The 26861-nt window shown below is 42.1% G+C and overlaps 1 protein-coding gene across 1 annotated transcript in view; it reads left to right on the top strand.

Moving 5' to 3' along the window:
- The window catches only part of HMCN1 (hemicentin 1), a 187794-nt gene that overhangs the window by 155462 nt on the left and 5471 nt on the right, over positions 1 to 26861 (top strand). The window contains exons 75-104 of the mRNA XM_067300619.1: positions 77 to 233; positions 410 to 531; positions 745 to 909; positions 1128 to 1235; positions 1754 to 1891; positions 2073 to 2207; positions 2498 to 2767; positions 3165 to 3355; positions 3713 to 3926; positions 4520 to 4654; positions 4882 to 5072; positions 5796 to 5877; positions 6471 to 6740; positions 7252 to 7422; positions 7607 to 7777; positions 8831 to 9001; positions 10174 to 10344; positions 10867 to 11037; positions 12500 to 12670; positions 13166 to 13315; positions 13636 to 13773; positions 14100 to 14221; positions 15654 to 15891; positions 17672 to 17734; positions 18977 to 19096; positions 19370 to 19504; positions 19973 to 20086; positions 20416 to 20541; positions 21287 to 21415; positions 25712 to 26062. Coding sequence (XP_067156720.1) covers positions 77 to 233; positions 410 to 531; positions 745 to 909; positions 1128 to 1235; positions 1754 to 1891; positions 2073 to 2207; positions 2498 to 2767; positions 3165 to 3355; positions 3713 to 3926; positions 4520 to 4654; positions 4882 to 5072; positions 5796 to 5877; positions 6471 to 6740; positions 7252 to 7422; positions 7607 to 7777; positions 8831 to 9001; positions 10174 to 10344; positions 10867 to 11037; positions 12500 to 12670; positions 13166 to 13315; positions 13636 to 13773; positions 14100 to 14221; positions 15654 to 15891; positions 17672 to 17734; positions 18977 to 19096; positions 19370 to 19504; positions 19973 to 20086; positions 20416 to 20541; positions 21287 to 21415; positions 25712 to 26062 — 4890 coding nt within the window. The remainder of the gene's footprint in view (positions 1 to 76; positions 234 to 409; positions 532 to 744; positions 910 to 1127; positions 1236 to 1753; positions 1892 to 2072; positions 2208 to 2497; positions 2768 to 3164; positions 3356 to 3712; positions 3927 to 4519; positions 4655 to 4881; positions 5073 to 5795; positions 5878 to 6470; positions 6741 to 7251; positions 7423 to 7606; positions 7778 to 8830; positions 9002 to 10173; positions 10345 to 10866; positions 11038 to 12499; positions 12671 to 13165; positions 13316 to 13635; positions 13774 to 14099; positions 14222 to 15653; positions 15892 to 17671; positions 17735 to 18976; positions 19097 to 19369; positions 19505 to 19972; positions 20087 to 20415; positions 20542 to 21286; positions 21416 to 25711; positions 26063 to 26861) is intronic.

The following is a 26861-nucleotide window of genomic DNA, read 5'->3' as shown; positions in this document are numbered from 1 at the left end:
GTGTATATAGACAGGAGGTGTTTGTGTGCCTGTGCTTATAGTCGTTCTGAATAACTGGGCCTTGTTTGCCCTTCAGTTCCTCCAACTATTGCTCCTGGGCACAGCAATATTACAGTTACTGTAAACGTGCAGACCACTCTGCCTTGTGAAACCACGGGAATTCCCAGACCAGCAGTCAGCTGGACAAAGAATGGGCACCTGCTTCATGTCGACCAGAACCAGAATACCTACAGGTGAGAGATGTTCTCTTTTCACCGTGGGTTTACAGTTTTCAAGGATTAATATGGGCACTTCAAAAATCTAACCCTATTTCATCTGATCTTGTATGGTGGCAAATTCAGTGCTTGGCTTACCTGAGGAGAAGAGAAGTGTTTCATTGGCTCTACTTTCTTCTCTTTTCTTTGTTCAGACTTCTGTCTTCAGGTTCCTTAGTAATCATTTCTCCCACTGTGGATGACACTGCTGTCTATGAGTGCTCTGTATCAAATGACGCAGGAGAAGATCAAAGAGCAGTTGAGCTCACTGTTCAAGGTAGAGGGGATTTTGCTATTACACCTGTATACCCCAGAATTTCTTTGGGGTATTTCAGTGTTGAGATGAGATTTTTTTTTTAATGGTTCTTTTATGATACCAATACCCTTAAGTCTCTGCTCTTCCCAAGTCAGATTATTTCTGTAAGTTATTTCTAAGAATTTGTAAAATGAAAATTGGCAAGTGACCCTAACTCTGATCTCCTTTTTTTAGTGCCCCCATCCATAGCAGATGAAGCCACAGATCTCTTGGTAACAAAACTGTCTCCAGTAATAATTTCCTGCACGGCTTCTGGGATTCCTGTTCCCTCAGTCCATTGGACCAAAAATGGCATAAAGTTGCTTCCCAGAGGAGATGGCTACAGAATTCTCTCTTCAGGTACTGTGCGTGATTGGAGCTTAGCCACAGAAAATCGGTGAAAGGGGGTCATTGTGCATATCTAGAATTAAAAAAATAAGTGCAATCCCCCAAACAGCCAGCTCTCCCATTTTTTAGAATAAGTATATAGACCTTCTAAGATGTATGTTGTAAGAGAGTTTTTCTTTGAAAACAGGGCATTGCTATATGTTATAGTGAAGTCTCTCTCTCTCCTGTAGGTGCTGTCGAAATATCTGCCGCTCAGTTAGACCATGCGGGACGGTACACCTGCGTAGCCCGGAATGCAGCTGGTTCTGCACACAGACACGTTACTCTCCACGTTCAGGGTAAGATGGAAGCCGAATAGAAAATACAGCCTGTCAGTAGGCATTGCCCTTTTAATACATGCATCTGCTGCAGAGTAATTGTGAGGCCAGACTGGACCATCACAACTAGTAGCTTGCTCAAGCGAGTTGTCTTGTGGCTGCACTGATTATTCACCAAGTCAGCCGCCACTCTGCATATTACAACTCTGATGTCTTGGACAGAGCCATCCAGTAAATGCTGTTCTATTTTTTTTCTTAAGATTTTTGTTTGCTTTCTTTTTGTTAAGTTAAAATGCATCTGTGATGGCAAACTGCATGAAGTGTAGACAGCCATATTCTGTACCCATACTCACATTGAGCATATTTGTTATGTGTAAGAGCAATCCCACTGAGCTCTTCATAAGGGCAGCAGAATGCAGCTCCTGCTAGGTCAACCTTCTCATACTAAAATTGCGTAACCTGAGAGTCTCTTCTCTTATTTTCTAGCCATGAAAGTTGTTCTAAACTGGTTGCATTTTGCTTTTGATTTTGTTCCCCAGAACCACCAGCTATTCAGACTCAGCCAGGGATACTGGACGTCATTGTGAACAATCCCGTTCTATTACCATGTGAAGCGACAGGTACCCCTCGGCCCGTCATAACATGGCAAAAGGAGGGCATCAATATAATCACCACAGGTATCCTCTTAAAGCCTATAATTCCAGTCTACTTTGCTGTATCACAAAAACTGATTTTCTCTTCCCTGAATATTAAAGTTAAATATAAGGAACCCATGTGCGTATACCTACCTACCTACCTACCTACATATAGTTATGCTTATATTTATCAAGTTTTCTACTTTGCTTATGCTTGTTTTAGGCAATGGTTATATGGTGCTTCCCAGTGGCAGTTTACAGATTGCAAGATCAGCTGTTGAAGATGCTGGCACTTACATGTGCGTTGCTCAAAATCCAGCTGGCACAGCTCTGGGGAAGATCAAACTGAAAGTTCAAGGTAAGTCATCACTTAAACTCTTGTTGAAGTGATGTTTTGTAGCGATTGACAGATAAGGAATTTATGTGCACTTTCTGTTGGTCAAAACCCAGTTTTGAGCAACACAAATGGCCCTGATGCTTTCCCAGCTGACGTCCCACTGAATAGAGCCCGGGAAGTTTAGTCACTTTAGTAGTCTGTCTACTTCAGGAGTGAAGTAAGCTTTTAGGATTATTTTCACTAAGAACTGAGGTGTTACATGCTTCTTACAACATATCATTCTTTTTTACATTTTCTTAATTCTTTTCCAGTTCCTCCTGTTATCAAGCCCCATCTCCATGAGTATGTTGTTCCTGTTGATCATTCTGTCACTTTGCAGTGTGAGGCTGAAGGCTACCCTGGGCCAGAGATCAGCTGGCATAAAGATGGGCAGCAGATAACAGAGTCCATCAGAAGGAGAGTTCTTAGCACTGGTGCTCTGCAGATTGCATTCGTACAGCCTGGCGACACCGGCCGTTACACTTGCATAGCGGCAAACCTGGCAGGGTCAGGCAGTTCCAGCATGGAGCTCGTCGTGCACAGTAAGTGGAACTGGAAAGAAGCAACATATATTGGGCCTTTATCATGGCGTGAAACTACAGAGGATTAGGAGCTAGGATTTAAGGGAGAAATTCAGCAGAATTCTGCTCCTTAGGGTGTGATACTTATAAAGGGATTTAGGAGCATGTGGTTCACAATAGCAGCCAATTGCTTAGATTTAGGAACACCATTACATTTTTTGTTAATTCAGTTTCCACTTTGTTACAGGTATTCCACACCTTTCTCTGACACAGTTAATGCTGGTCACTGCTAGGTTCAGGAAACTATAGAGAAGATTCAAGCAATGGTTTCCTTATTTCAGTATTGTACATTTTTACATTAGTGCTTGGCTAATACATAGAGCTAATATATATGTATATTTTTTTCACCTTCTCACAGTTCCACCCAGGATCCACAGTACCGAGGCGCAGTACACAGTCACGGAGGATTCCCAGGCTGTTCTGTCTTGTGTGGCTGATGGGATTCCAACGCCAACGATAAACTGGAAGAAGGACAATATGCTGTTAACGGATATAGCAGGAAAATACAGGGCTGTGCCGGATGGAGACCTCATTTTGGACAACGTTGTTGTAAGTTGCCTTTATTTAAACCATGACTAAACTGGTTGGAAAGTAATAAGAAGAAACCTCACTCCTCTGTTTTCACCAATTTCTGGATTAGTCTGTTTTGTTTTGTTTTGTTTACGTGTTTTTATACGTATCATTTTCCACTAAGGAGTAAAATATCTGAGAAAAACTGATACTTTCTCCAGAAGGGCAAAAATGAGTGTAGGTCATCTTTCAAACTGAGAGGAATCAAAAGAGTTCGGATAAGCATTTCTACTGAATGCTGGTTTCAAACTTTTTGAGATTCTCGTGTCATTACAAGTGGTGATGTTGTATAAGAATATTTCACTGTTGAAACTTTCCCCAAATTTTTTCTTTCAGCCTGAAGATTCTGGCCATTATACTTGTATTGCTAACAACGCTGCTGGAGAAGACACACACACCGTCACCTTGATGGTTCATGTACTCCCAGCTTTTACTGAACTGCCTGGAGATATAGCTTTGACTAAAGGAGAACAACTCAGATTAACTTGCAAAGCAACTGGGATACCTGTTCCCAAAATAACGTGGACCTTTAACAATAACATCATTCCGGGTGGGTAACACTGGATCTTACTGGTCATTTTCCTCTAGACTTTTTTCCCCGCACAACACCGCTATTAGTTTGAGGGTAAGGGAAAAATAATCTGAGAGATAAAGAACTTGCTGGGCAGTGATTGTGTCAGGAAAAAGTGTATTTTCAGCATTATGCAATCATGAAATTAAATTGTTAGAGACACTGTAACTAGAGACACTCTAACTGTAAAGAAGATAATTAAGAAACTGTTTCTTCTCTGTAGCCACCAGTGTAACACATTAAAAACATTCAGTATCTGATGATACTTACTGAGCATCCAGCAACCAAGGATATTTTTCTCAAATATGAATAAAACTTCAGCAGCTTATAGAATGCAAATGCTCAAAGCTTGAAATTAAGGGTCAAACTAAGTGAATGCATGTGTATAGGCCAGGAAAGGCTGCAAAAGTCACAGCTGTGGCCAGAGCCATCTCAGAAATTAAGTGTATAGTGCCACTGAGCCATGCTGCTGAATAGCACTGTAACTTAAACAATCCCATGAAATATCAGTCACTGAGATGTCTATTTTTAAAACCCTTGAAGTAGTCCTTTAATGTTTGCTCTCCCTTCAGCACAATATGATGATATAAATGGACACAGTGAACTTGTTATCGAGAGAGTATCTAAAGATGATTCTGGTACCTATGTATGCACGGCAGAAAACACAGTTGGCTCAATCAAAGCTATTGGATTTGTGTACGTCAAAGGTATGTATAAATAACAGCAGCTGTGAGAACAATCAGTGAGTTTTCTGCAGCCCTCTGTTTTCGTAGTATTTGATACCTTGTCTATAGCTAAATGAAAAAAAAAAATCAGGCTGAAGTTCACACTTCAGAAAGTCTTAAAATCAGAGGTGATTGATCCCTACCAGCAGTTTCATTAAGGGCATTTTGCTCTGGCTCTGCTCTTTGCTTGCCATCCCTTGCTTTTTCAGAGCCTCCAGTCTTCAAAGGGGATTATCATTCTAGCCGAATTGAGCCCCTGGGTGGCAATGCGATGTTGAACTGTGAAGTCAGAGGAGATCCACCTCCAACCATCCAGTGGAGCCGAAAAGGAGCTGGCGTTCAGATTAGCAACAGGATCCGGCAGCTTAACAATGGTTCGCTTGCTATCTACGGCACTGTAGTGAGTCACTTCCCTGTTACAGTGAATTTGTGCACTGCCCTTAATAAATTCCACATCGTATAGTTTTGAAAGAGTAAGGCTATACATTTAATCCACTTTTGCTTTTTAACTGTAACAGATACTGGTTTAAGTCAGAGTACAATGCTCTGCTCAAATTACTGTGACAAGAAACACAGAGGACTGAGATTCCCTTTAATTGTCAGAAAGACTGGATTTACATACTAATCTTTGGTGTGTGAAATCCTGGTCATGCCCCACTAAATGGGAATTTTGACTTTGACCTTAAAAGAACCTGCGTTCTGTCCAGTCAGGTTGGTTAAAAAGCAATTGGATTCTCCAGGTACAAACCTTCTGGCAGCCAAATTCTTAATATGAGTGATAAGACCTTTCCACCTTCCTTTCCCCCACCCCCAAATCTCAGCCCTGTATTTTGAAATGGGGTTAAAAACAGCAGCTTCTTCAAGTTTATTTAAACAGGGGTTTTTTGATCCTCGGAATTAAGGAATTGAGGGAAATTTAAAAAATGGAATAATAACAGCAAAAATAATTCACAATATCAGCAAAAAGGTGGGATACTTCAGAAGCTACCAGTGTGCCTCTTAAGATCCAGTGCATGACATGTTGTAGTACAGAAAATTCACTTACATGAGATGCACTGAAAAGCAAGATCCTCATTGCATATGCGCTGACAAATTCCATGGCTACTTGCTTCTTGTTCCTTAGAACGAAGATGCTGGTGACTACAAGTGCGTGGCTACCAACGATGCTGGCGTGGTGGAACGCAGTCTGACGCTAACACTTCAGAGTAAGACTCAAAATACTAAGTTTAATGCCACTAGATTGGAGCGATAATCTACATTTGGATATGTGTGTGCAGCTCCCATTGAAGTTTGGGGGGAAGACAGTCAGAATTACTTTTTCACTGGTGGTAGAATTTCTAAACATCCCTTTTCTGTTATAGCCTCAAGCAGTATGAAATTTGTTACTTTTGTCTCAGTTGCTTCAGAAGATGATAACAGCATCTTCATGCAGGTTTTATGAAAAGCAACACATGTTTCAGCACTATAGGAAGACTCTGCTCAAACAGTCAGGCCTCAGTCCCACCTTAGGTCCTCAGGTTGCTTTCACATTAAAAATAGCCCATCATTGTCATTTCAGCTGGCACATATCCTGCCTTTTGGCAATGGAGTATTTGATCTCAGAAAAATCTTGAACCTGTATTCCTCTGAAGATCAACAATAATATTTTACTCCAAATTAATGACTAAGATTTTTTGCCTTCTCTCAGACCAGACTTTTATTTAATATTCATTACAGTGAAAATACTTACCAATCTGCTGCTGTCAAGTGACAAGTCTGGTGGGCCTGAAACATCCCCCTCCTTTTTTTTTTTTTCCAGGTCCTCCAGTCATTACTATTGAACCTGTAGAGACTGTTGTTGAAGCTGGTGCCACAGCAATGCTGAACTGCCAGGCAAACGGAGAACCACCACCAACCATTGAATGGTCCCGCCAAGGTCATCCAGTCGTGAGCAACGAGAGAGTGACTGCCCTCTCTAATGGCTCCTTGCATATTGTTGCAACACAGAAGGAGGATACGTCTGAATATGAGTGTGTAGCGAGGAACCTAATGGGATCTGTTCTTGTTAGAGCACCGCTGACTGTCCAGGGTAGGTGCACAGTGTGTAGGATAGTGCTGTCAAGCTGGTAGGTTCCAGCATTAGTTCAGAATAAATATGAGCAAGATTTTGTCTTATTCCTTCCATATACACAGTAGGTGCATGTTAACCTAGTTTGAGATGTCAGTGGGGTTCTGCTTCAGGTAATCTAGTTCCTTCTGTAACGCTGTTATGCTCATCAAGCTGCATGAGACAGAAGAATGTGAAGGAATGAGAGAGAAAAATAATGAGAGGATCTTGAAATAGATCCCATCCTCAGAATATGTTTCATAACTTAATTGTACCTCTAGTCTAAAGAAAAGCATTCAGGAGCATAAGCTGTAACTATTTCAGAGCAGCTGAAGTATTCTGTGAACTGTGGTAAGATATTTCTGCAGTAATGAAGTGAGCTGGATTTCCAGGTATGGCTTAGGAAGTGTAGTTTTCACTTTGCTGTATCAGTCTAAGAGAGTTAAAACCATAAGTACGTGCTACAAACAAAGCATCGTTTTTCCCGTTGCAGTGCATGGTGGATTTTCCGACTGGTTCGAATGGCGACCTTGCAGTGTAACTTGTGGTCAGGGTGTGCAGGAGCGGATCCGTCAGTGTAACAACCCTCTCCCGGCAAATGGAGGGAGGCGTTGTGAGGGGCCCGCTACAGATGTACGCAGCTGCCACAACAAGCCTTGTCCAGGTATTTCTTTAATGAATACATTTGCCTTAGGTTAAGTGCCCTAGTAATGGACATGTGACCAGAGATCTGCATGACAGATTGATTAACAGTGTGGAATTCATTTGACTTTTGAGGAAGGAGCAAACTTTGGTAAATACTTAAAAAATATTTTTTAATTAAAACTGTGGGCTTTTGCATTGCTTAGTGGATGGCAGCTGGTCGGAGTGGGGTCTTTGGGAAGAGTGTTCTAAGAGCTGTGGACAAGGTAACAGGACCAGAACCAGAACCTGCAGTGACCCACCGGCTCAGCACGGCGGGAAGCCGTGCGAAGGCAGCGCTGTGGAGTCAGTCATGTGCAATATTAGGCCTTGCCCAGGTAAGAGAAGATTGGTTTAGAATCAGTTGCGTAAGCTGCTTTTCCTATAGATTTCTTTTTTTTCTCTAAGCCTGTATTCTCTCATCTTTTTCCAAATTATTAGATTATAAAAGAGATTAACCTCTCCAATTTTATCTGTAGTAAAATTGCCTGTAATTTATTGAATGACTCAAGCTCCTGGAAACAGGAGTCACAAGAGTAAATGCAAGGAATGTTTTCAGATTCTCCTCTTTTTCCCCAATGAAAATGTTAATTTTGTATTTCAGTGTTTTTCAAAGTGTTTATTACCATGTGCTCACAGAGTAAAACTCGCTTCTCTAAATCTATTCTTCAAAGCCAATTAAGATGAAAAGAGAATAAATAAGTAGTGCAAAACATGATAATTAATAGCTTAGGACATTATCAGTACTTTTTTCCTGTGTTCTTTAGACTTTCAGTAATGAATTTCTCCTCGCTAGCTGTATGTTAAGGTTTCCTTCCTGTCTTGGTACTACTTGCTGTGGTTGGCAGGATGTGGTTTATTCACAGCCCTTCATCAATGACTTGTTTCCTTCTATACAATTTTCATATTGCCCGTTTTCCCTTTCTCCCTGACTTTGCTACCACCAGGATGCCAAATGTTCGTCCACAGGCCAATTTCTCTAGATCCTGGCAACAAAATGAGTTCTGACTCCTGCATCCTGGTAGCTGCTGAAGCTGGTGGGCCAGCTTTTAGCCAGCTGAGACCATCAGCCTAGTACAAGACAGTCAGATTCAGGTAACTTAGGAAAACACCAGGTTCGATCAAGCCCTTCAGTTCTGCTGTTCTGTTTGCAGTCAGGTGAAGTGATGTATTGAGGAAACAAAAAGGGAAGAATTAATCTCTCTTTGGAAACTGTTGATCTGCTTCAGCTGTTCTTCCAGGGGAAGGTTTTTCAAAGGCTTATTCAGAATATTTAATTCATTGCTATTAAAGAAAGTGGGGGTTTTTTTTGCCTCAGGCTGTGGAGCTGTAATTGCAAGTTAAAGCAGCTGTATAGTTCGGACAGTTTTAGAGCTCTGCTGTCTTTGCAGTTGATGGTGAGTGGAGCTCTTGGCTGCCATGGGGTCCTTGCAGTGAGACGTGTGGGAAAGGTACTCAAAGCCGGCTGAGGCTCTGCAATAACCCTCCCCCTTCGAACGACGGATCGCGTTGTGAGGGGTCTGATATGCAGACGCAGGTTTGCAACAAGAGACGCTGCCCAGGTAAGGTGCCAAGAGAACAACGGCAAACTTGTCATTTCCTTTCCAAATTCTACTTGCTTTCTGTCTAAAGCTGTAAGTTCGAAATCTGTAATCCCTGATCAAATTCCAGTCAAACCTTTTATTCTCACTGGCCCGCTACTTTTAATGTCTGTCTATAGACCTAATGAATGGGATTTCTTCTGCTACGCTTATGTCCCTTCCTTTCGCCTGCCACTGTGCAAAAGCGGCATTGTAAATCCGTGGCAGTTAAATTATAGATATCCTAAGCATTTCTTTTTTGATTTTCCTACTTTTTGTTATTCGTTTATCCTTTTCTTCCACATTTCAGTGAGTCCATCACTATTGAACAGGAAAGGTCGCGTTTTTGAAATAAGACCTCTGTATTTGCCTCAGCGCAGGGGTAACTTGAGGGAAATTTCATGAAGTGGAATATGCAGCAGTTCAGACTAGATCCTGCCGGCTTCATTCAAAGCGTGTACATTTTGGCTATGACGAATCCTAAGCCGGGTCTTCACTGTATCTATCAACTCGTAGAAACTGAAACTGTAGAAGTTGAGCAACTGAGGGCTTGATGTCACACGTATGTGACTAGAGGTCCTGCTGGCTGAGGAGGGTACTGCTCGCAACCTCTTTGCTGGTAATTGGCCTCTTGGCTCCTGATTCAAGTGCTCACACATAACAGTTTCTCTCACTATGGCATGCGAGAGCAAAGACCCCTCTATTCAACTGCTTAAACCTAAAATAATTCAGAAATAACTCACACAAGCAGCCGAGCCAGTGAAGGGAGGGAGAAGAAGGTGGTGCTAATGGTTAGCTCTTCAGACGGTACAGCTGCAGCCAAAGGAAGATGCATGGGTAAGGACCAGGGCTTTTTGGATGGCACTGGTGCTGGCCTTATTCCCAGTGTGGTAGTTTCAGGGACTGGTTTGTACATGGTTTGACTTGCTTACAGATAATTAAAAACGTGGGAGTGACTGAACATGAGGACTCAGTGATCCCTGGCCATGATTCTAGTTAGGCTCACAGGTCATTTAAATGACAAGCCATGCTTCTCTCCAGCTTTCACTCCTGCAAATCCCTGTGTATTGGAGATGTCCAACAGCTAAGGAGTCAGAAACATCCTACAGTAAGTTTTGTCCTGATGTAGCACTGATTCATGCCTTTCTAACCAGTGGACGGGAAGTGGGCCGCGTGGACCAGCTGGAGCGCCTGCACCGTATCCTGCGGAGGAGGCAGCAGGCAGAGAACACGCCACTGCTCAGACCCAGCCCCACAGTTTGGGGGCCACAAATGCGAAGGAAACGACATACAAATTGATTTTTGCAACAGTGATCCTTGTCCTAGTAAGTGCTTTGGGTGCAAGCGGTACTAGATACCTGCCGAGGGTGAAAGCATCTCTTCATTAGGCAGCGCGACTGGGATGTTTTAAGCATCAGCTGCTAGGAGGACAAACCAGCAGCAGCTGGTGCATAAGCTGCTGCTGGACCGTCAGAGGCCGTGTACCTCTGTAAAGGTACAACTGTCCTGTCTGATCTCTTTGTATCTCACAGTATAATCTAGCGAGTCACTTGGTTTATAATATAAGCTTCCTGCTTTCCTTTATTAGTCAATTAATGAACTACAACATTCCGGAGTTGATTAATGTACTCTGAGAAACAGCTGAATGCTGGACAAGATAACTCTCCTAGATCTTGATCTCTCTGATTTTTGCTTTTCTGTCTGATATTTGCTATGAGATTACTTTAGGAAGAACAAGTAGAATGAAAAGTTACTGTCCAACGGGAATGTTTTCCTAGCCTGACTGTCCGTTTGGAGTATCTGTCATTAAGAGGAAGACGGATAAAATCCGACTTTTGTTTTTGCAGTCCATGGCAACTGGGGCCCGTGGAGCAGCTGGGGAACTTGCAGCCGAACGTGCAACGGGGGTCAGACGCGGCGACACCGGACCTGTGACAACCCTCGCCCTGGCAGCGGCGGCAGGGCGTGCGCAGGGGCCGACACGCAGATCCAGAGATGCAGCACTGAAACGTGCCCTGGTGAGCGCTCAGCCTAGCAGAAAAATTCAGTGCAGCTTTTGCTAGAGTACTTCAGGGTGTACATCATGTACGTGAGATTTTCGTATTATGAAAGAAATATGAAACATTTCTATGATTATTGCCAATTTCGGACAACCTAATAATCCACTCACTTTTTTTTTAATGACTCTCACCCTACCATGATTTTCCTTTTCATGTGTTAGATTTTACCGGAATGAGGTAGAATAATCCAAAACAGGAAACAGCATATGCAAACCTTTCCTACACTTAGTAATTCTACTTACTTTTTATAGTAAGGACACTTTATGAGGGTCCCGGTGAACTCTTACAGTGTATTCCAGGAGCAGAATATGTCGCAGGGAAAAAACAAGTTTTTTCAAGTCACATGGTTGAAATCAAAGCAGGATCAAAGCAGTTTAGTGATTTATTAGCAACGTGTTATTAATGGGCAGTGAGCTCACACATGCAGCACCAGCAAAACGACAGGCAGACCACAATGCTAGAGACTTACTAAACACCTGCAAATGTCTAGACGCCCTTTTATAACTAATCCCGGAAAGTCCAAATCCCCGCTCTGCGCACGCAGTCACGCTGATGTGCCCCCCTGCCGGGCCAGGCGCCCATCCGCTCTCCCGGGGGCGCAGGTTTCCCTCCGCACACCCGTCCTCCTGCAGCAGGGGCTGCAGCTCCGTGAATACCGGCGCCCCTTTCTGCGCTCCGCTGACCCACCCGCTGGGGAAAACCCCCCCGCGAGGTCACGTACGCACACCCGCTCTTGTGTGTGGTTTTTTTGTACCGTTCCATCAATTTGACCCCTATGCAATCTCAGATGTTCTCTTTTTAGTAAGAAAGACGCTCAGACCTCTAACCAGGAACGGTCTCTGTTTGTTGAGACCACGGAAACGTGTGACAGGCGATTCTGAACAGACGGCTCCTCTTTGTGAACTGCCGCCTGATGGGTCTGAATGCCTGTGGCAATGGCTTTCAGCTGTGAAATCTGTTCCTATGTGGCCTGGTATCCTGCGGGCAGTCACCCAAAGCCAGCCCGGGCCAATTCCTTGCCCCGTGGACCTCTCCATAGCCCTGCCGCCCGGGGGCTTGTGCTGATGGTGCAGAGGGGCAGCCTGTAGTTGACACAGCCCAAAACCCTCCCGGCCAGCCGTAACGGAGTACCTCTGCAGTGTGGCGCGGGGGAGAATTCAGTCCAGCTCTTGCTAACCCCCCGACCGTTATAGTGGAAACGTTCCCTGGAAGAGCCTCCTTGTTTCCAGTACAGCCGATGTGCAAACACAATTTTAAGCGTTGTGTTTCTGAGGGGGGAAGTGTTCGAGCCTTCCCATGAAGGTGTTTTTGTCACCCTTTTTACTGTTTCTTTTCTCTGTCTCATTGGTTACATCACAAAGAAATGACGCTGAAGAAACTAAAAATGTCAAGGTGCTTTCTTCACTTTTTCTTTCTTCAGTGGATGGAAACTGGGGGCAGTGGCAAACATGGAGCCAGTGCTCTGCTTCCTGTGGAGGGGGAGAACAGACCCGAGTACGCCTGTGCAACAGTCCGGCACCGTCGAATCGTGGGCGCCCTTGTCCTGGCGACTCTTCCCAGATATCCCGGTGTAATATCCAAGCGTGTCCTGGTAAGCTGATCTGTAGCCTGCACACAACGAGGATGAGAACGTGGTGAAAGCCTGCTGCGCTGCTAATGTGGCTGGCGCTCGCCAGGGTCTGGAGCAGTTTCCTGAGCAAGTAATGACGTTCTGTCAGCCCGAATCACTCGCCCAGCTTCGCTTGGACAAATTTGTTGTTGTTCTTGTAACCTGTTGTGTAGCACTAGAGTACACTGTCGGACAACTGTTGCTTTCTCAGAGGGAGGGCAGTGTGCTTCTGCGGTGCCTGGGGCGATTCCTGTGTTATCGTGCGTATATCTCAAATCATAGAGGATCCTATTTTTTGCAGGTTGTGTAATTCTTGTAGTTAATGTAATACATGCAGAAACACCCACAGAAGTCTGATTTCTTAAAATGCTGGGCGCTACTTCTGAATTTTCTCTGCCCCCAAACGTGCGAGGGCAGTGTTTTCACATAGGGGCTTTTCTTTCCTTCCTCCCTCCCTCCCTCCCCTCCCCTGCCCAGGTGGGCCCCCACGTGCTAAAGGAAGCGTCATTGGAAATATTAACGGTATTGAATTTGGAGTTGCTTTCCTGAATGCCACAGTAACAGACGGCCCTGACTCGGAAGCTCGAATAATACAAGCGGAGATTACGAACGTCCCTCGGAGCCTTGGTAGGTTACTTTCTTTCCCTCGAGCCAGGCTGACTTCTGCGCAGTGTCCGTTTTCACCACTTCGTTTCATTAAGTGTCACTGAAGAAACTGATCCAAACTCTCTGTAGCCCTAGAGAGGAAAAGGGACTCTTCAATATTTACTTCTAATATATTAGTAGTTATAGAGTCATTCCTCTGAATATACCAGTACATACTTATCCTGGTTTGTATTTTAAGGGTAATACTAGCTTGGATATTTGTCTGCATATTCAACTCCCTCTGACATGGGTCACACACTTAGGGAAAAAGAAAGTCCCATGTTATGTTGCATTTCTCTCAGGTGCAGCAATGAGAAAGCTTGTTTCCATTCTGAGCCCGGTTTATTGGACGACCGCAAAAGAAATTGGAGAAGCAGTGAATGGGTTCACTCTCACCGATGCAGTCTTCAAAAGAGAAACGCAAGTGGAGTTTGCAACTGGTTAGTTACCTGTGATATCCCATCTCTTTTTGTATCCGATAAGCTTGATAGTGCGTTTATTAAAAAATACCACATAACCATTGCTGAATTTTGAGTGTTCTGCTTATGCCAGTATTTTTCAGAAAAACTATGGTATTCTGAAGCTTAAAATACAGCTTTCAGAGCTTTAATTAGAAATATGTAATGTTTATATTACAAGCATGGCATGCCTTATAAAAATACTAGCATAAAATAACTGGTTAACGGATCCAGTTCAGATGTTGGATGGTTAACATGAGTCTCTAGTCAGGATGTTTTATAAATCAGCGTGCTCTTAAAATTCATAGGAGAGATTCTGCGAATGACTCATATTGCCCGAGGCTTGGATTCAGATGGAGCCTTACTGCTGGATGTTGTCGTGAGTGGCCACGTTCTGCAGCTGCAGTCGTTAGCTGCTATTAACGTGAAGGTAAAGCTGCTTCTAGAGACGGCACTCTTCTTGCCTTCGCGCAGACTTCTTCTCTGATCTGTATTAATGCAGCAGGCACAAGTCCTGAAAGCTGTTTTGCTACATGTGCTTTATTTTGCGTCTTGCTCAAAACACTAAGAGACATCATTGGGAACGTAGTTATTAGGCCCTCAAGATCTTAGAAGTTAAAAGTGCTTCTTGGGCTAGTTTTCACAGGCAGGCATGTCAAGTGCTGCCTTTAATGGAGTTATGAAGCTGCAGCTTAAAACTAGTTTGGTTTTTTTGACTTTTCTAAGGAGGATACCAGCTCTTTATGCCAGAGCACCTTGCAAAAGTTTTTGACTAATACTGGTGATTTGTTTACAGCTACAATTATTTGTAGTCCAGCAGAGAAACGTTCTGTGCGCTGATATAGTGGGAAAGACGGGGGCTTAACATATTCTGGATCAGGTTACATCACAGGGAATTTCATGTATTCTTATCAGACATGTTGTTGTGGTGCTGTGAATGATACGCTCCTTTCCCAGCCACAGTGCCAAAATTTTGTCTTGAGATGTCCGTTATGACGAATGGTCCAGTTATACGGTTCATCTGAATTATTTTACAGAACTTGCTTTTTCAAAGAACGAAGATTTCTCCAGGTCCTTTTTCAGGAATGGTTGGAGAGAGGCTGGTTTGCATGGCAGTAGGGTGGAAGGTGATAATCTCGCTACTGAATTGTTCCACCTGTTGGTTTGAGGAGATACTCTCTCCTGTCTATAGTGAGGTGGTTTCTGTCACTGGCCCGTACTCCTAACAGAATGGTGACGTTCCAGAATAACTGTGTTTCCATCTTCTTGGTGTAGTATAAGCCTTAAATATTTTGGTAAGCCATGAAAGCCATCTGGCTTCATGTAATATGTAGTATCAAAGTTTTGTTTTAGTATAAAGTGCTTGATAACTGGTTTTACTGTGAAGGAAAGAACATTCTTTAAAGTTGCTTTTATAAAGGTAGTAATTAGTTGGTGGCAAGTAGTTTATAAACATCCTACTGTTAATGCTCCAGTACAGCAAATATGTTTAAGGTTCTTGACATATCGATATACTGTGATGTGTACCTTCCCCAATATTTATACCTTTTTTCCGTGGTGTAGTTTTTTTCTATTTGTTGTTTATTTAGCACGCTGTGGTCAGAATCTGACCTAGAATATAAAGAACGTATTGTCAGTACTGCCAGACTGTTTCTTTGAAGAGAAATATAGCAGGTGCTGTTAAGATTCAACAGTTAAAATAGGAACCGGAGTGGAAAAAAAAAAGAGTGGTGTGAAATACAATTTGTTTAGCTATTAAGAAGAAAAATCTTTTTTTAGAATACATCTCACCCTGTAAAATCTGAAGACCACCGTGGTGTTGGCTGTATTCAGAGGCTGATGCCTGAATCTTGCTGTTTCAGGATTACACAGAAGACTATATTCAAACGGGTCCTGGGCAGCTATATGCCCATTCTACTCGTCTCTTCACTATAGATGGAGTTAGTGTTCCCTATACGTGGAACCATACCATCACCTATGATCACACTAGAGGAAAAATGCCTTTCTTGGTGGAAACGCTCCATGCTTCCTCTATTACAACAGAGTACAACCCTCTAGAAGAAACTGTGGCTTTTAAAATCCACGCTTCCATCGCAAAAGGTAATGTTCGAGTCTTTCACAGAAATAAAACAGTGGAAAGATAGGATCCTATTTTCCTAGCAGTCATCACCCAATTTGCAAAAGCTGCTTATGGCCTTGAAAAAGGAAACGCTGTGGAAGTTGGATAACTTTATTGCAGATACTGGGACCAATATGTCTCGTTCATACACCCATAGAATAACGTGTAAAAGCTGTTGCAGTTTGCTCTTACTGTGCACCTGCAATTCCCACTGATGATCGCAGTCTGCTTCTGCTGAGACCACTAATAGCGCCACAGTAGCTTCAGAGAGTCAGCCTTAAACATTTTCTATTTCCTTGCATGTACCCTTCATTCTCTAAAATGAAATTATTGTCATTTCTGGGTCAGCATAGAGTGTTGGTTGGTTTATTTTTGGCATAGCTATTATGAAAAATATGGCTCATATATTTTCCTCACACACCAAAAACCATATAGATATAAGTAAAATAGTAGCGAGGCTGCAGAGGTGGAAGAACATGCAAAATCCAGCACTAAAATGTCCTGAGTCATTTCTCAGGCTGTTCCTTCTACAGAATTATTTGGCATATACAGCAAATATGATGCTGAGCTGCATCAGGGATTTGGGTTGTTTTTTTTAAAGGGATTTTTTTTAAGGCCGGACATTATGAAAGCTACAGTTCTGCAGGATTGTGTGGACATGTTCTGTAAATCTGAGGAGTCCTCACTCAAAGGTGGCCAACTCATAGCCATGACCTGTTGCACTGTGCCTTGTGGTTGCTCTGTTACTAACTGCTGGCTTTTATTAACCTTTTACCTGTGTGATTTGAAGAAATAGTGGAAATATCATTGTAGGAGGGTTTTCCTTTGCAAAGAAGTCATAATAGGTCAGGAGAACGTTCTGTTATCTTTTTATGTACTGTCTAGGCTTTTTTACACAATGGGACTTTAAACATCATTTCTATCGTAAGATTTTTCAAATGAAGTAGCTCAGGTTGGAAAATAAAGGAAGCGGTGAGAATGCCTGTCTCAGTCTTTCTCTTCAACAGCGACACTCCTAAATGAAGTAAAATGCTTTTCCCACTTGTGAGACTATAAACTCCCCGTGCAATTTGAAAGCCAAACAGGATCTTGTCCGTTTTACTTGTCTGCGCTGATAAAAGGAGGTCTGCAGATGAAGTCCTGCCTGTGGATAAATCTGTGCAAGCCCTTATTGAGCTTACCTGTATTTCTTGCAACAATTAATAGGTTGCTTTTTCAAAATCTCATTTTTATTGAATCATTTTTCAGGGTACAAATGAATAGTAAAATACACGTGGTCTTTGAGCAGCATCTCCTACCACGGGGTAGTTTTCCATTCCTAAATATGTGCTCGTACTCTCCTGCAGTGAGTTTCCACAGTCTATGACATTATGCCTGGTTTGTTTGGGGTTTATTTCCTTCCGTCTGTCTGGAGTGAAGCTGAATGGCCTTTCCTTTCTTAACAATGCAAACTTTATGTAGGAACTTCGCAGGACAGATTAGGCTGGGATGCAAATTGCAGTCACTCAGAGGAAAAAAAAATACTTAATTTTTTTCTAAACATCAAATAAAAATGGGAAAAATGTGTATTTCTAGCTTTTAATCCCCAAGTGAAAAAGTCCCTAAAAGTCTGGATTTGAAAAGTTTATATTTTAGTGTCCAAGTGTACCGAATCTTTTATAAATATCTGGGCTGCAATTCTGACTGGTAAAAGGGTTTCTTAAAGTCATAATATGGTCATATTTTCATCTGCAAGTAACGCATGGCTCCTTTATTGTGCAGGAGATCGGAGCAATCAGTGTCCTCCCGGCTTTGTTTTGGACTCAGCTGGGCCTTACTGTTCAGGTAATGACATGATAAATTATATGTGTATATATGTATGCATGTATGTATATATGTATGTAATCAAATACACAGCATCTAGATTGCCTTTCTTCAGAGCTTTGAAGCATGCGGTACATACTTCAGAAAAAGGAAGTTACAACAGAGAAAAAGGTGTGGATGTGAAGGCAAATGAAGATGTTATTTCTGTATGCACCTAGCACGTACGCAGTAGCAAGGCAGCCCTTCCTCCCCCGCTCAGCCGTGGGGCGGGCAAGTCCCCCCGGGCTGCCCGCCGAGGCCGCCAAGCGGGGGAGCACGCACGCCTCCTGCCTGGCGGAAGCGTGGCGGAGGGCGGCTGAGACATCTGCCCCCCGAGAAACGGACCTTTTCTGCTCGGGGGAAGGAGGTGGGAAGGAGGCTGCGAGCATTTTAGCAGTCTCCCCTAGACTGCACTGCCAGAAAAGTGGAAAAAGTTGCAATCCGAAAATGTGGTAAATAAGGTCGCTAGAGCATTTTGCACTTGCAAAATGATCTAGAAAACAACATGAGTTCTAAAATTTAAATGTGGAAAACTTATAATAATCTTTCCAAGGTTATATAGGAAGTGTAAATCTAACACTGGAATCCATCTGCTGCATTGTAACACAGATTTTTCAGATTTCCAGATTCTCTGGGAAAGGTTATATCTAACATCCACATACACACAGTAGTGACCTACTCCTGCAGATGTAACTCGCACAAAATTCCAGCGAGGCCTTATGTATGTAGGTTTGGAAACAACTCTTAAAGTAAGATCTTTAATTAGACATGAAAGATCCCCCATTTGCAAATTCTAGTCTCTTGAATCTAAAGCAATGTAGAGCTCTACAGGTAAAATGCAAAGGAGATTTAAGAGTTGTTGTTGTTATTACTATTGTTATTACTATTGTTATTACTATTTATTATTATTATTCTAACCGAAACTTCAGTCACAGCATTTTCATGCTTTTATCTCCTGCTCTGCAGACAGGTTCATGCCTTGCTAATCCCTTCACCACTGTAGCTATAAGGGGATGGCAAGGAGATGCTACTAACCGGATACCGAAGCGAGTGCCCTGCTGACCTGTTTCTGTGAAACTGTTCAGTAGCTAGCTCTAGTCTTACCCTGGGGTATCTACTAGATATATACCTCTTAGAAAGGTTTCCTTTTTTTTTAATATATATATAGTTTCTTGTAAAGCCTTGTAAAGTCTCACCAGCTTTCCAAACATTTCCTTCTTCTAGATGAAGATGAATGTGCTGTGCGAAATCCTTGTTCCCATGCCTGCCATAACGCCGTAGGAACTTATTACTGCTCCTGTCCAAAAGGCCTCACTATATCTGCGGACGGTAGAACATGTCAGGGTAAGATAATTATTGCTGCGGACAGCTCGGATACGAGACTCAGTGCTATGTTCACAAAAGTCTCAATTTGCTTAAATCACTAGGTACGTGTTTTGTTAGGTCTGGGCCATTTTGTCGCCCTAAGAACATAATTTATTGGTGGTATTCTTACTATTTCATTGCTGAATATATTTAAAAGGAAGTATTCATACTTGATCATGTTTGGTTTAGATGCTACTTAATCTGTATGTTCATTTTGACATGGTGAGGGTTCCAGCTTGCTTTGAATTGCAGACGTGGATGAGTGCGCGTTAGGTGGCCATACGTGCCGTGCGGGCCAGGACTGCGAGAACACCATTGGCTCGTACCGCTGCGTGGTTAGGTGCGGGAACGGCTTCCGGAGAACAGCTGATGGATTTAGCTGCCAAGGTACGGCGAGGCCTTCGCGGTCTTTTGGTGTTAGCTTTTTGACAGTGCTTTCTTTTACACTTTCTTTTACTCTTTTTCCTTATAAGTAACTTTTAAAAAGACGCATCCAACTAAGGTCTCCAATATTAACCTAGCAAGAGAGTGTGGGGGGGGTGTTTTTCCTTTTGTTTTTTGAGGGCTTTTTTTGAGCAAGCTGTTAGGTAGCATTGGCCTGAAATCTTGCTTTTTGCATCCTTAGAAATAAATTAAAAATCTTACCTGAGACAACCTAAAATTCTTGCTTTTGTGTCCCATGTGTGTTTTCTTTCATGATGGAGTGACAAAAGTATTCATTTCTGAATATACCTCAGTAGTGCAGTAACTAGAGCTCAAAGCACAGCCCAGAATGTTGAATAAACCAAAATACTGTTATATATATAAAGACGTGGTTGCTCACAGCCATAGTTAAGGTTTTGTGTTGTTCAACAGATGTTAATGAATGTCAAGAGTCCAACTCCTGTCACCAGCGTTGCTTCAATACTGTAGGAAGTTTCCACTGTGGGTGTGATCCAGGATACCAGCTAAAGGGCAGAAAATGCATGGGTATGAAATGCCTTTGGAATTTTTATTCCCTCTTTCTGATGGAAATATTTTAATGTTTATTTGTTCCTACATGCAATTTGTTATCTGAAACCTCTATGAATGAAAATCCTGCTATGGATTATATCCTTAGTATGTATTTCTAAATTTGTCTGTAAAGCAGTTTTAAAATCTCAAGAAGGAGGGAATTGGGCAGATGTGCATGATGTGCATTCAAATTGCATGTACACAGTATGATTACAGCTGGAATTAGTCTACTCATTAGGAACTGAGCATCAGGATGCAAGTTCATTTCCATTCTTGCTTCCCTTTGATTTGTTTTCTTAAATAAGACATAAATGAATGCAGGCAGAATGTATGCAGACCTGATCAATTCTGCAAAAACACTCGTGGTGGCTACAAGTGCATCGATCTGTGTCCAAATGGAATGACCAAAGCAGAAAATGGAACATGTATTGGTGAGTAGAAGTCCTTACGTATTGTATTGTACAGTGCTTGTAAACATTAGGGCAATGATCAATATTAAAAAAAAGAAAAAGAAAAACTTCTTTGCAATAGTCCATGTTTAGTCATTAAGATTCGCACAGCTTAAGGCACTGTCTTTTTTCATTTATGGGAGCATATGTATTGTTTGACTTTTTTTCGTAATTGGAATTGGAGGAAAAAAAACGTACCCTCTACCCCTTCTGGTTTTCCATTGCTCTTAAGAAAAAACAGTAAGGTTTTTCTCAGCATTTCCTCTGCATTTTTACCTTAATTCTAGAAATTCTTCATTGATTGGAATATTTTGCCCCCTGTGTCAATGCTTTCTAAAGAGTTTTTGTCCCAGGTGTTCTGAATCAAGACTGCCATAGATACTACCAAATTTGCATTCCTTTTTAATGGTATATGATGAGAAGATGCATTATATCTCTTCGGAGAGATTAGCTGATGGAACCGGAAAGCTCAATTCAAAAGTCAGAAAAATTAAAGGAAGGAGTTTGTGAATGCCATTCTGTTGAAAGATTTATCTGTGCAGCTGCTCACAGTCTATTTTACGTAACTGTTGCAGAGTAGTGCCTGATCATGCCATCTGGTGAGAAAAGTACGTGGTCAGAGGCCAAATCTGTCTAGAGGGCAAATGCACTTTAGGAAGTCTAAAGCTGTAACTGCTTTCCAGAAAGATCTGACTAACTAACTTCCTCGTGCCTGTGTTGCTGGCAGACATTGACGAATGCAGGGACGGAACCCACCAGTGCCGATATAACCAGATCTGTGAGAACACGCGAGGCAGTTACCGTTGTGTGTGTCCCAGAGGCTATCGATCCCAGGCGGTTGGAAGACCTTGTGTGGGTAAGCTGGCAAATCACATTAGTGTTGCATACGCTCTGTTGCTGCTTTTGGCTCTGCTTTCTGCTGTAACAGACCCAAAGATGCTATCCCTCCTTAAGTCTGCACGACACAGACAAGTTTGCTTTGAATGCCCCAAATTACCCGACTTTAAGCAAAGTATGTTATTCAAAACTAAAAGACAAAACTAAACGACTCCGCACTGAGAGCGTTATGCGGCCATACTTCGAAACCAAACTGCGTGAGGACTGCGGGGCTTGGAGCACTGTTGGAGCAGTAGTGCCCTACGTGGCAAGATACCCCTCAGCAAGAGAGAGGCTGAATTTAGAAAAAACAGGTCAGGTTTGTTAGATGATTGGACCGCGAAAGGTGGCTGGCTGTGAGCTAAGACTGGATGGCACGATTCGCATGTAAAGCCAGTCGAGCACAGGGAGTGATATGGATTTCCCTAAAGGAGAGCACCCAAAGTGCTTTGCGAGGGGCCCAGTACACCCAAAACTCACCTCTGCAAGTGAGTGGCATGAACACACTTATCCACCCGCTAAAATTGCAAAGGGTGTTCCCAAGTACAGGCAGAGCCGGGGAAGCCGATAGGAGTATATCACTCCGCCCTCCCTTCTGTTTTGAGTGGATCACACGAGGCGAGGGGGAAGCCCCACGGTCACTGCATTATTGACCATCTAGTTAGTCCCCTACGCGACGTCTAACGTTTCTGCGTTAAAATGTGCAGGCCTTTCCCCCACGCCCACGTGCCTAGCTTTCGAAGAGTGCTCTCGTAGCTCTAACGTTGATATCGCTATTTACTGTAGCATGTCAGCGCAAGTGGGTAAAACACGTCCCCTGGCATTTCAGAGACGTCAGGATGGTACTAAAATCACTTTGATTCGTTCTTTATGGGGGATATTTGAAATATAATACCTGATCTACCCTGAGAAGAATGATTTGTATATGTTGGTATACCACACTAAGTTAAGCTGATTTCAGTTGCTATCACGTATCATATCAGAAGCGTTCAGCTGTAATGACTTCTTCAAGATTAGATTTCCTAAGTGATAAATAGTTGCTTTGGAGTATAGGTTGTTTTTTTTTTCTTCTTTTTAAAGTACCTAAGATTTTGGACTATCAAAGCCAGGAATGTTGGGATTTTTTTGTTTTGGGGTGTTTTTTTTGTTGTTTTTTTAAGATTAAATTGCAGTACAAAACTGTTTGGCTGTAGACCAAGACATTGCTTCTGCCAGCTGCCTCTTGACTGAAATAAAATCAATCCCAGACTCCTTAACATATATTACAACCATTTCTGACAGCAGTAAGCTGAATAAAGTCTAGGACTACAGATTTTCTCAGAAAGCCAGCAGACGCCCTAAGGCTGTCTTCCGACAAAGGACTATTGAAAGCTCCCTGTTTACTTTAAGTATGACCTTTATGCTCCTTTGAATTTTTGTCTGCTTTAAAACATTTATATTTAAATATAGGTGCATCAAAGATGTTAGCTCACATGTGTTAATAAAATCCAGTTTTATTTTAACTGTTTTCAATGAGCACATGGAAGAGTGGAAGTGTAAGTAGGACCCCAGACTGAAACAGAAGATCTGAGCTTTGCTCCTACCTGTGCCACTGTTATCCTGTGTACAGTAAGTCATTTGTGCCACAATTCCCTGTCTGTTAAATGGGGATAAAATGCTTGTTTGTCATCACAACGTCCACACAGATCTTTGCATGCCCATTTAGCTAAATTAGAGTATTTCCATGTATTAAGCATTTAAACATTCCATACTGTAGGTAGAAGGCATTATAATGCATTTTTACATACCACACATGTAAGATTACCTAGAATTTAAAATCAAATAATATTCTTCAAATGCAGCCTGAAAATTCAGGTATTTTAGAGTTTCAAAGTCACTTCTCTTCGTGCTTGTCTTTATTTAATATTTATGCTGTACAATCAAAGGGATACTGCCCAGTGGATGTTGCGGGTTACCAGTGATCACTTTTCAATCACAAGCATGGCCACGGTATAACGCAAATGGCGTGTTGCATTCGGTTTTGCTTGGGTAGTAGAGGCTGCTTCTACAGAACAAATTGCTGCAATTTTCACCTGCTTTCTTTCACTATTTGTATAGGACTCTTATACTGCTTTTCTGTAACTTGTTAAAAGGAGAGGGGTTGTTCTGAAGACCAGATTTAGTGCATATACTTACTGTCTGCATTATGCAGGTAAAGAATGTTAAACCCAGCAATTAGAAAGTAGTTGAGTGCTCAGGAAATACTGAGTTTCAGTATTCTTTTACATATATATGAGTAGTAACTTTTTCATCTTAAGCACACAATGAAGGAATATAAACTAAAAGTCAGATTAGTTCTTGCCTCATTAAAAGAAAGTTCTCTAGTGTAATATTATCATAATATTATTATAAACAAAAATGATTTTTTAAATACTATATGATGTTTCACTTATGTGTTTGTGAAATAACAAGTAGAACATACTGCAATTCTGTACAAATTGCATCGCTGCTCTGCTGTTCTAATTCCTGCAATAATTATCCCTACTGTACTCCGGATTTCCAACTCTCAAAAGATTAAATTCTTAGTACTAAACAATTTTAAAACATTTACAGCATAACTTTTAACATATTGGTATCATCCATTTGTGTCTCAGAGGATTACAAATTATTTTAACACTGGCTTAATGGCATTTTACAATAATAATATTAAAAATACATGCTTTCCACTAATATAAAATAATTAAACCCTTATTAAGTCACCATTAAAGTAATCTTTAAATATTGGATGCTTCAAGAAAGCAAGCTTATAAATATGCCAATTATAGATGTTTTGTTATGTATCTTAATATCAGTTATTTCTGGTCATTTCGAAAGTGATACATTCCTGTTTGGAATTAGCCATCTTTTTCTTTGTTTTTTTAGTGAAGAACGAAAGCAAGTTTGAAAATAAATCATGTATTGTGTCCAATTTTCAGTTGGGCCTGAGGTAACTCAGTGAATATTTCAGGATGGAGTGTTTCTTTTTTTCTAGTGCCAGAGAGGCTGCGGAGAAAGGCCTGATCCTAAAATAGCGCAAAGTATTTCTCTCATATTTACTACGTTTTGAGTTAAGGACACTCGGCATATAATATCCTTAAATCCTTTATTATATTTGCATGTTGATCCCTCTGTTGTGGTTTTAAGGGTGAACATTTGATGCTAGGGTTGGTCAGGTTATTTTGGATGATAAAAAGTGACCCAAACCTTGGCTGTGGCCTGAATCTGATGCGAGCAATTTGGAAGCTTAACGGTGCTGAGGAAGCAGAGAGCCTCTGCTCTTCCCCTTCTCCTCTTAGGAGAGGAGAGGTGCTGGGGCAAGGCACGCCTGCTCGCAAACCCCCGTCCTAGGCTCCCTCTGCAGCTTCAAGTTCTTGGCACCATTTAAAGGCAAACTGAACTGGGAAAGGATGCCTCAGGCAAACAGAAATAGCTATTTTGAATTGTTCTAAAGCAAATTAATATTTACTGCTGGGTCTCCAAACTTGCATAGCTGGACTGGCTGCTAACATCAAAGGTGAGGACGTATCCAGGCTCTTCTCTTGCAGCCTTGCGACGTATCCTCTAGCCCTGCTTTTTCCGCGACGCGGAGTGCAGTAACTGTGTCGGTGCTTTGCAAGCCTCCCTCAGCACCAGTTTGAAAGAATTTCTAACCCTGTCCTCCTCAGGAAGGCTCTGTGTTAAGACCTCTCTATCCTCCTCTTAACAAGAGCCAGACAGTTTCCCCCACTGGTCTGTGGAGCACTTAAGGAAAAAAAATTAGCAATTATTCAAGCAGTAATGAACAGCTTAGGCTCCTCAGGGTCACCTACCTTTCTGAGTGCATCCTTCTGGTAACTTAGATCCCTGCAGGAATTGCTCAGCCACCGTCTGCAGCATTCGGACTATCACGCAGCTCTGTTTCTGCAAAGATAGAAGAGCAGACTCAGATATCCCCTCTTTGTAGTCATATCTTACCTTTAATAAGACTCTCTTCTAATTTTCGAGGTCAGCCCTTCAGTGGAGTTTTTGTCCTATGTGAGCACAGTTTCATGGTTTTATGGGGAGAATGAAGGTATATTACTGTTACTATACAAGACAGAATAAATTGCCTACTTGGCTTTGGGTTCTTCATATTTTACTACCTTCAGGATCTCACTTATGTCCTCAGTTTTGTTCCACAGACTGAGATAGATGTATATATATACATATAGTTACGTGTTGTTGTTTTTTTTTCTCCTTTCCACATGCTTTGTTGCTCTGGATCATGTCACATGAGCAGACATTAATGAATGTGAACAAGTGCCTAAGCCCTGTGCATTTCAATGCACCAACACCCCCGGCAGCTTCAAGTGTATCTGTCCACCTGGACAACATTTATTAGGTGATGGGAAATCTTGCGCTGGACTGGAGAGATTGCCCAATTACGGTGCCTATTACAATAGCTATAACTATGCTCAATTCTCCCCTGTGAGAGACAACTATCAACCTCAACAATATCACAGGCACTCCTCAAATCTCTACAGCTCCTTCTCAGAGTATAGAAACAGCAGAATACCTTTCTCCAGGACTAGAAGGAACATTAGAGAAACTTGTCCTGAAGGCTATGAGGCAAGAAATGCCCGATGCGTAGGTAAATGTCAGCTGTATCTATGCAATTCTCGTTTCAGTCCTTATTCTTAGGTTACTGCTTCGTATGCTTCATACTGCCTGTGGTTTGAAGTGCTGCTTTTTCTCATATTACCGCGATGAATATTCAGTGAGTTTTGCATGCTTTTCTTTTCCTGAACAAGTCGTAGCAAAAATGTTCTCAAACCTCCTCCTCGTACCCTCATGTTTTAATTGTGCCGACTGTTGTGTATTAGCAAATGACTTCCTTCCTGTGTTCGTGTTTTTTCTGATTAAGGCAGCTCCCCCGGGTAAATTTTCCCCCCTTTAAGCAACGCCGGGCGTCAGTCCAGTCCTGGGGACTTTGCTTACCTCAAACTCCCATTGGTGGTGATGATAATCTGGTTCAAAAAGGTTTTGAACAGAGATTTCAGAATTGAGCTTGCTAGAAGCAGCGACAGCCCTGATCTAGGAAGGTTCGGTACAGCCACATGGGCAATATAGGCAGAGCTTTTAAATTACCTGTGCCTTATGATACACAGCAGGGTGCTCGCATGTAATGCATTGAACACGTGAAGATATATGTAAACAAAACAGGATGTTTGTCAGAAGTCATGCAAATGACAGTATTGCCATTTCTTCCTCCTCTATGAGGGGACCAGGGTATTTATGGTAACGGGCAAGCTCTGCCCCGATTTCTTTTTTTTTTTTTTAAGAGATGCAGAGCCTCAGGGTGCAAACTGAGATCACCAGGAAACAAAGGTATTTGGCACCTCTAAAAATCAAGAATTTAGCTATTTCTTCTTTACTCTGTGAGCTCTTCT

This window comes from Apteryx mantelli, chromosome 8, assembly GCF_036417845.1.
Source record: "Apteryx mantelli isolate bAptMan1 chromosome 8, bAptMan1.hap1, whole genome shotgun sequence".
Lineage (NCBI taxonomy): Eukaryota > Metazoa > Chordata > Aves > Apterygiformes > Apterygidae > Apteryx > Apteryx mantelli.
This window is presented reverse-complemented; position numbering and strand designations above follow the sequence as displayed.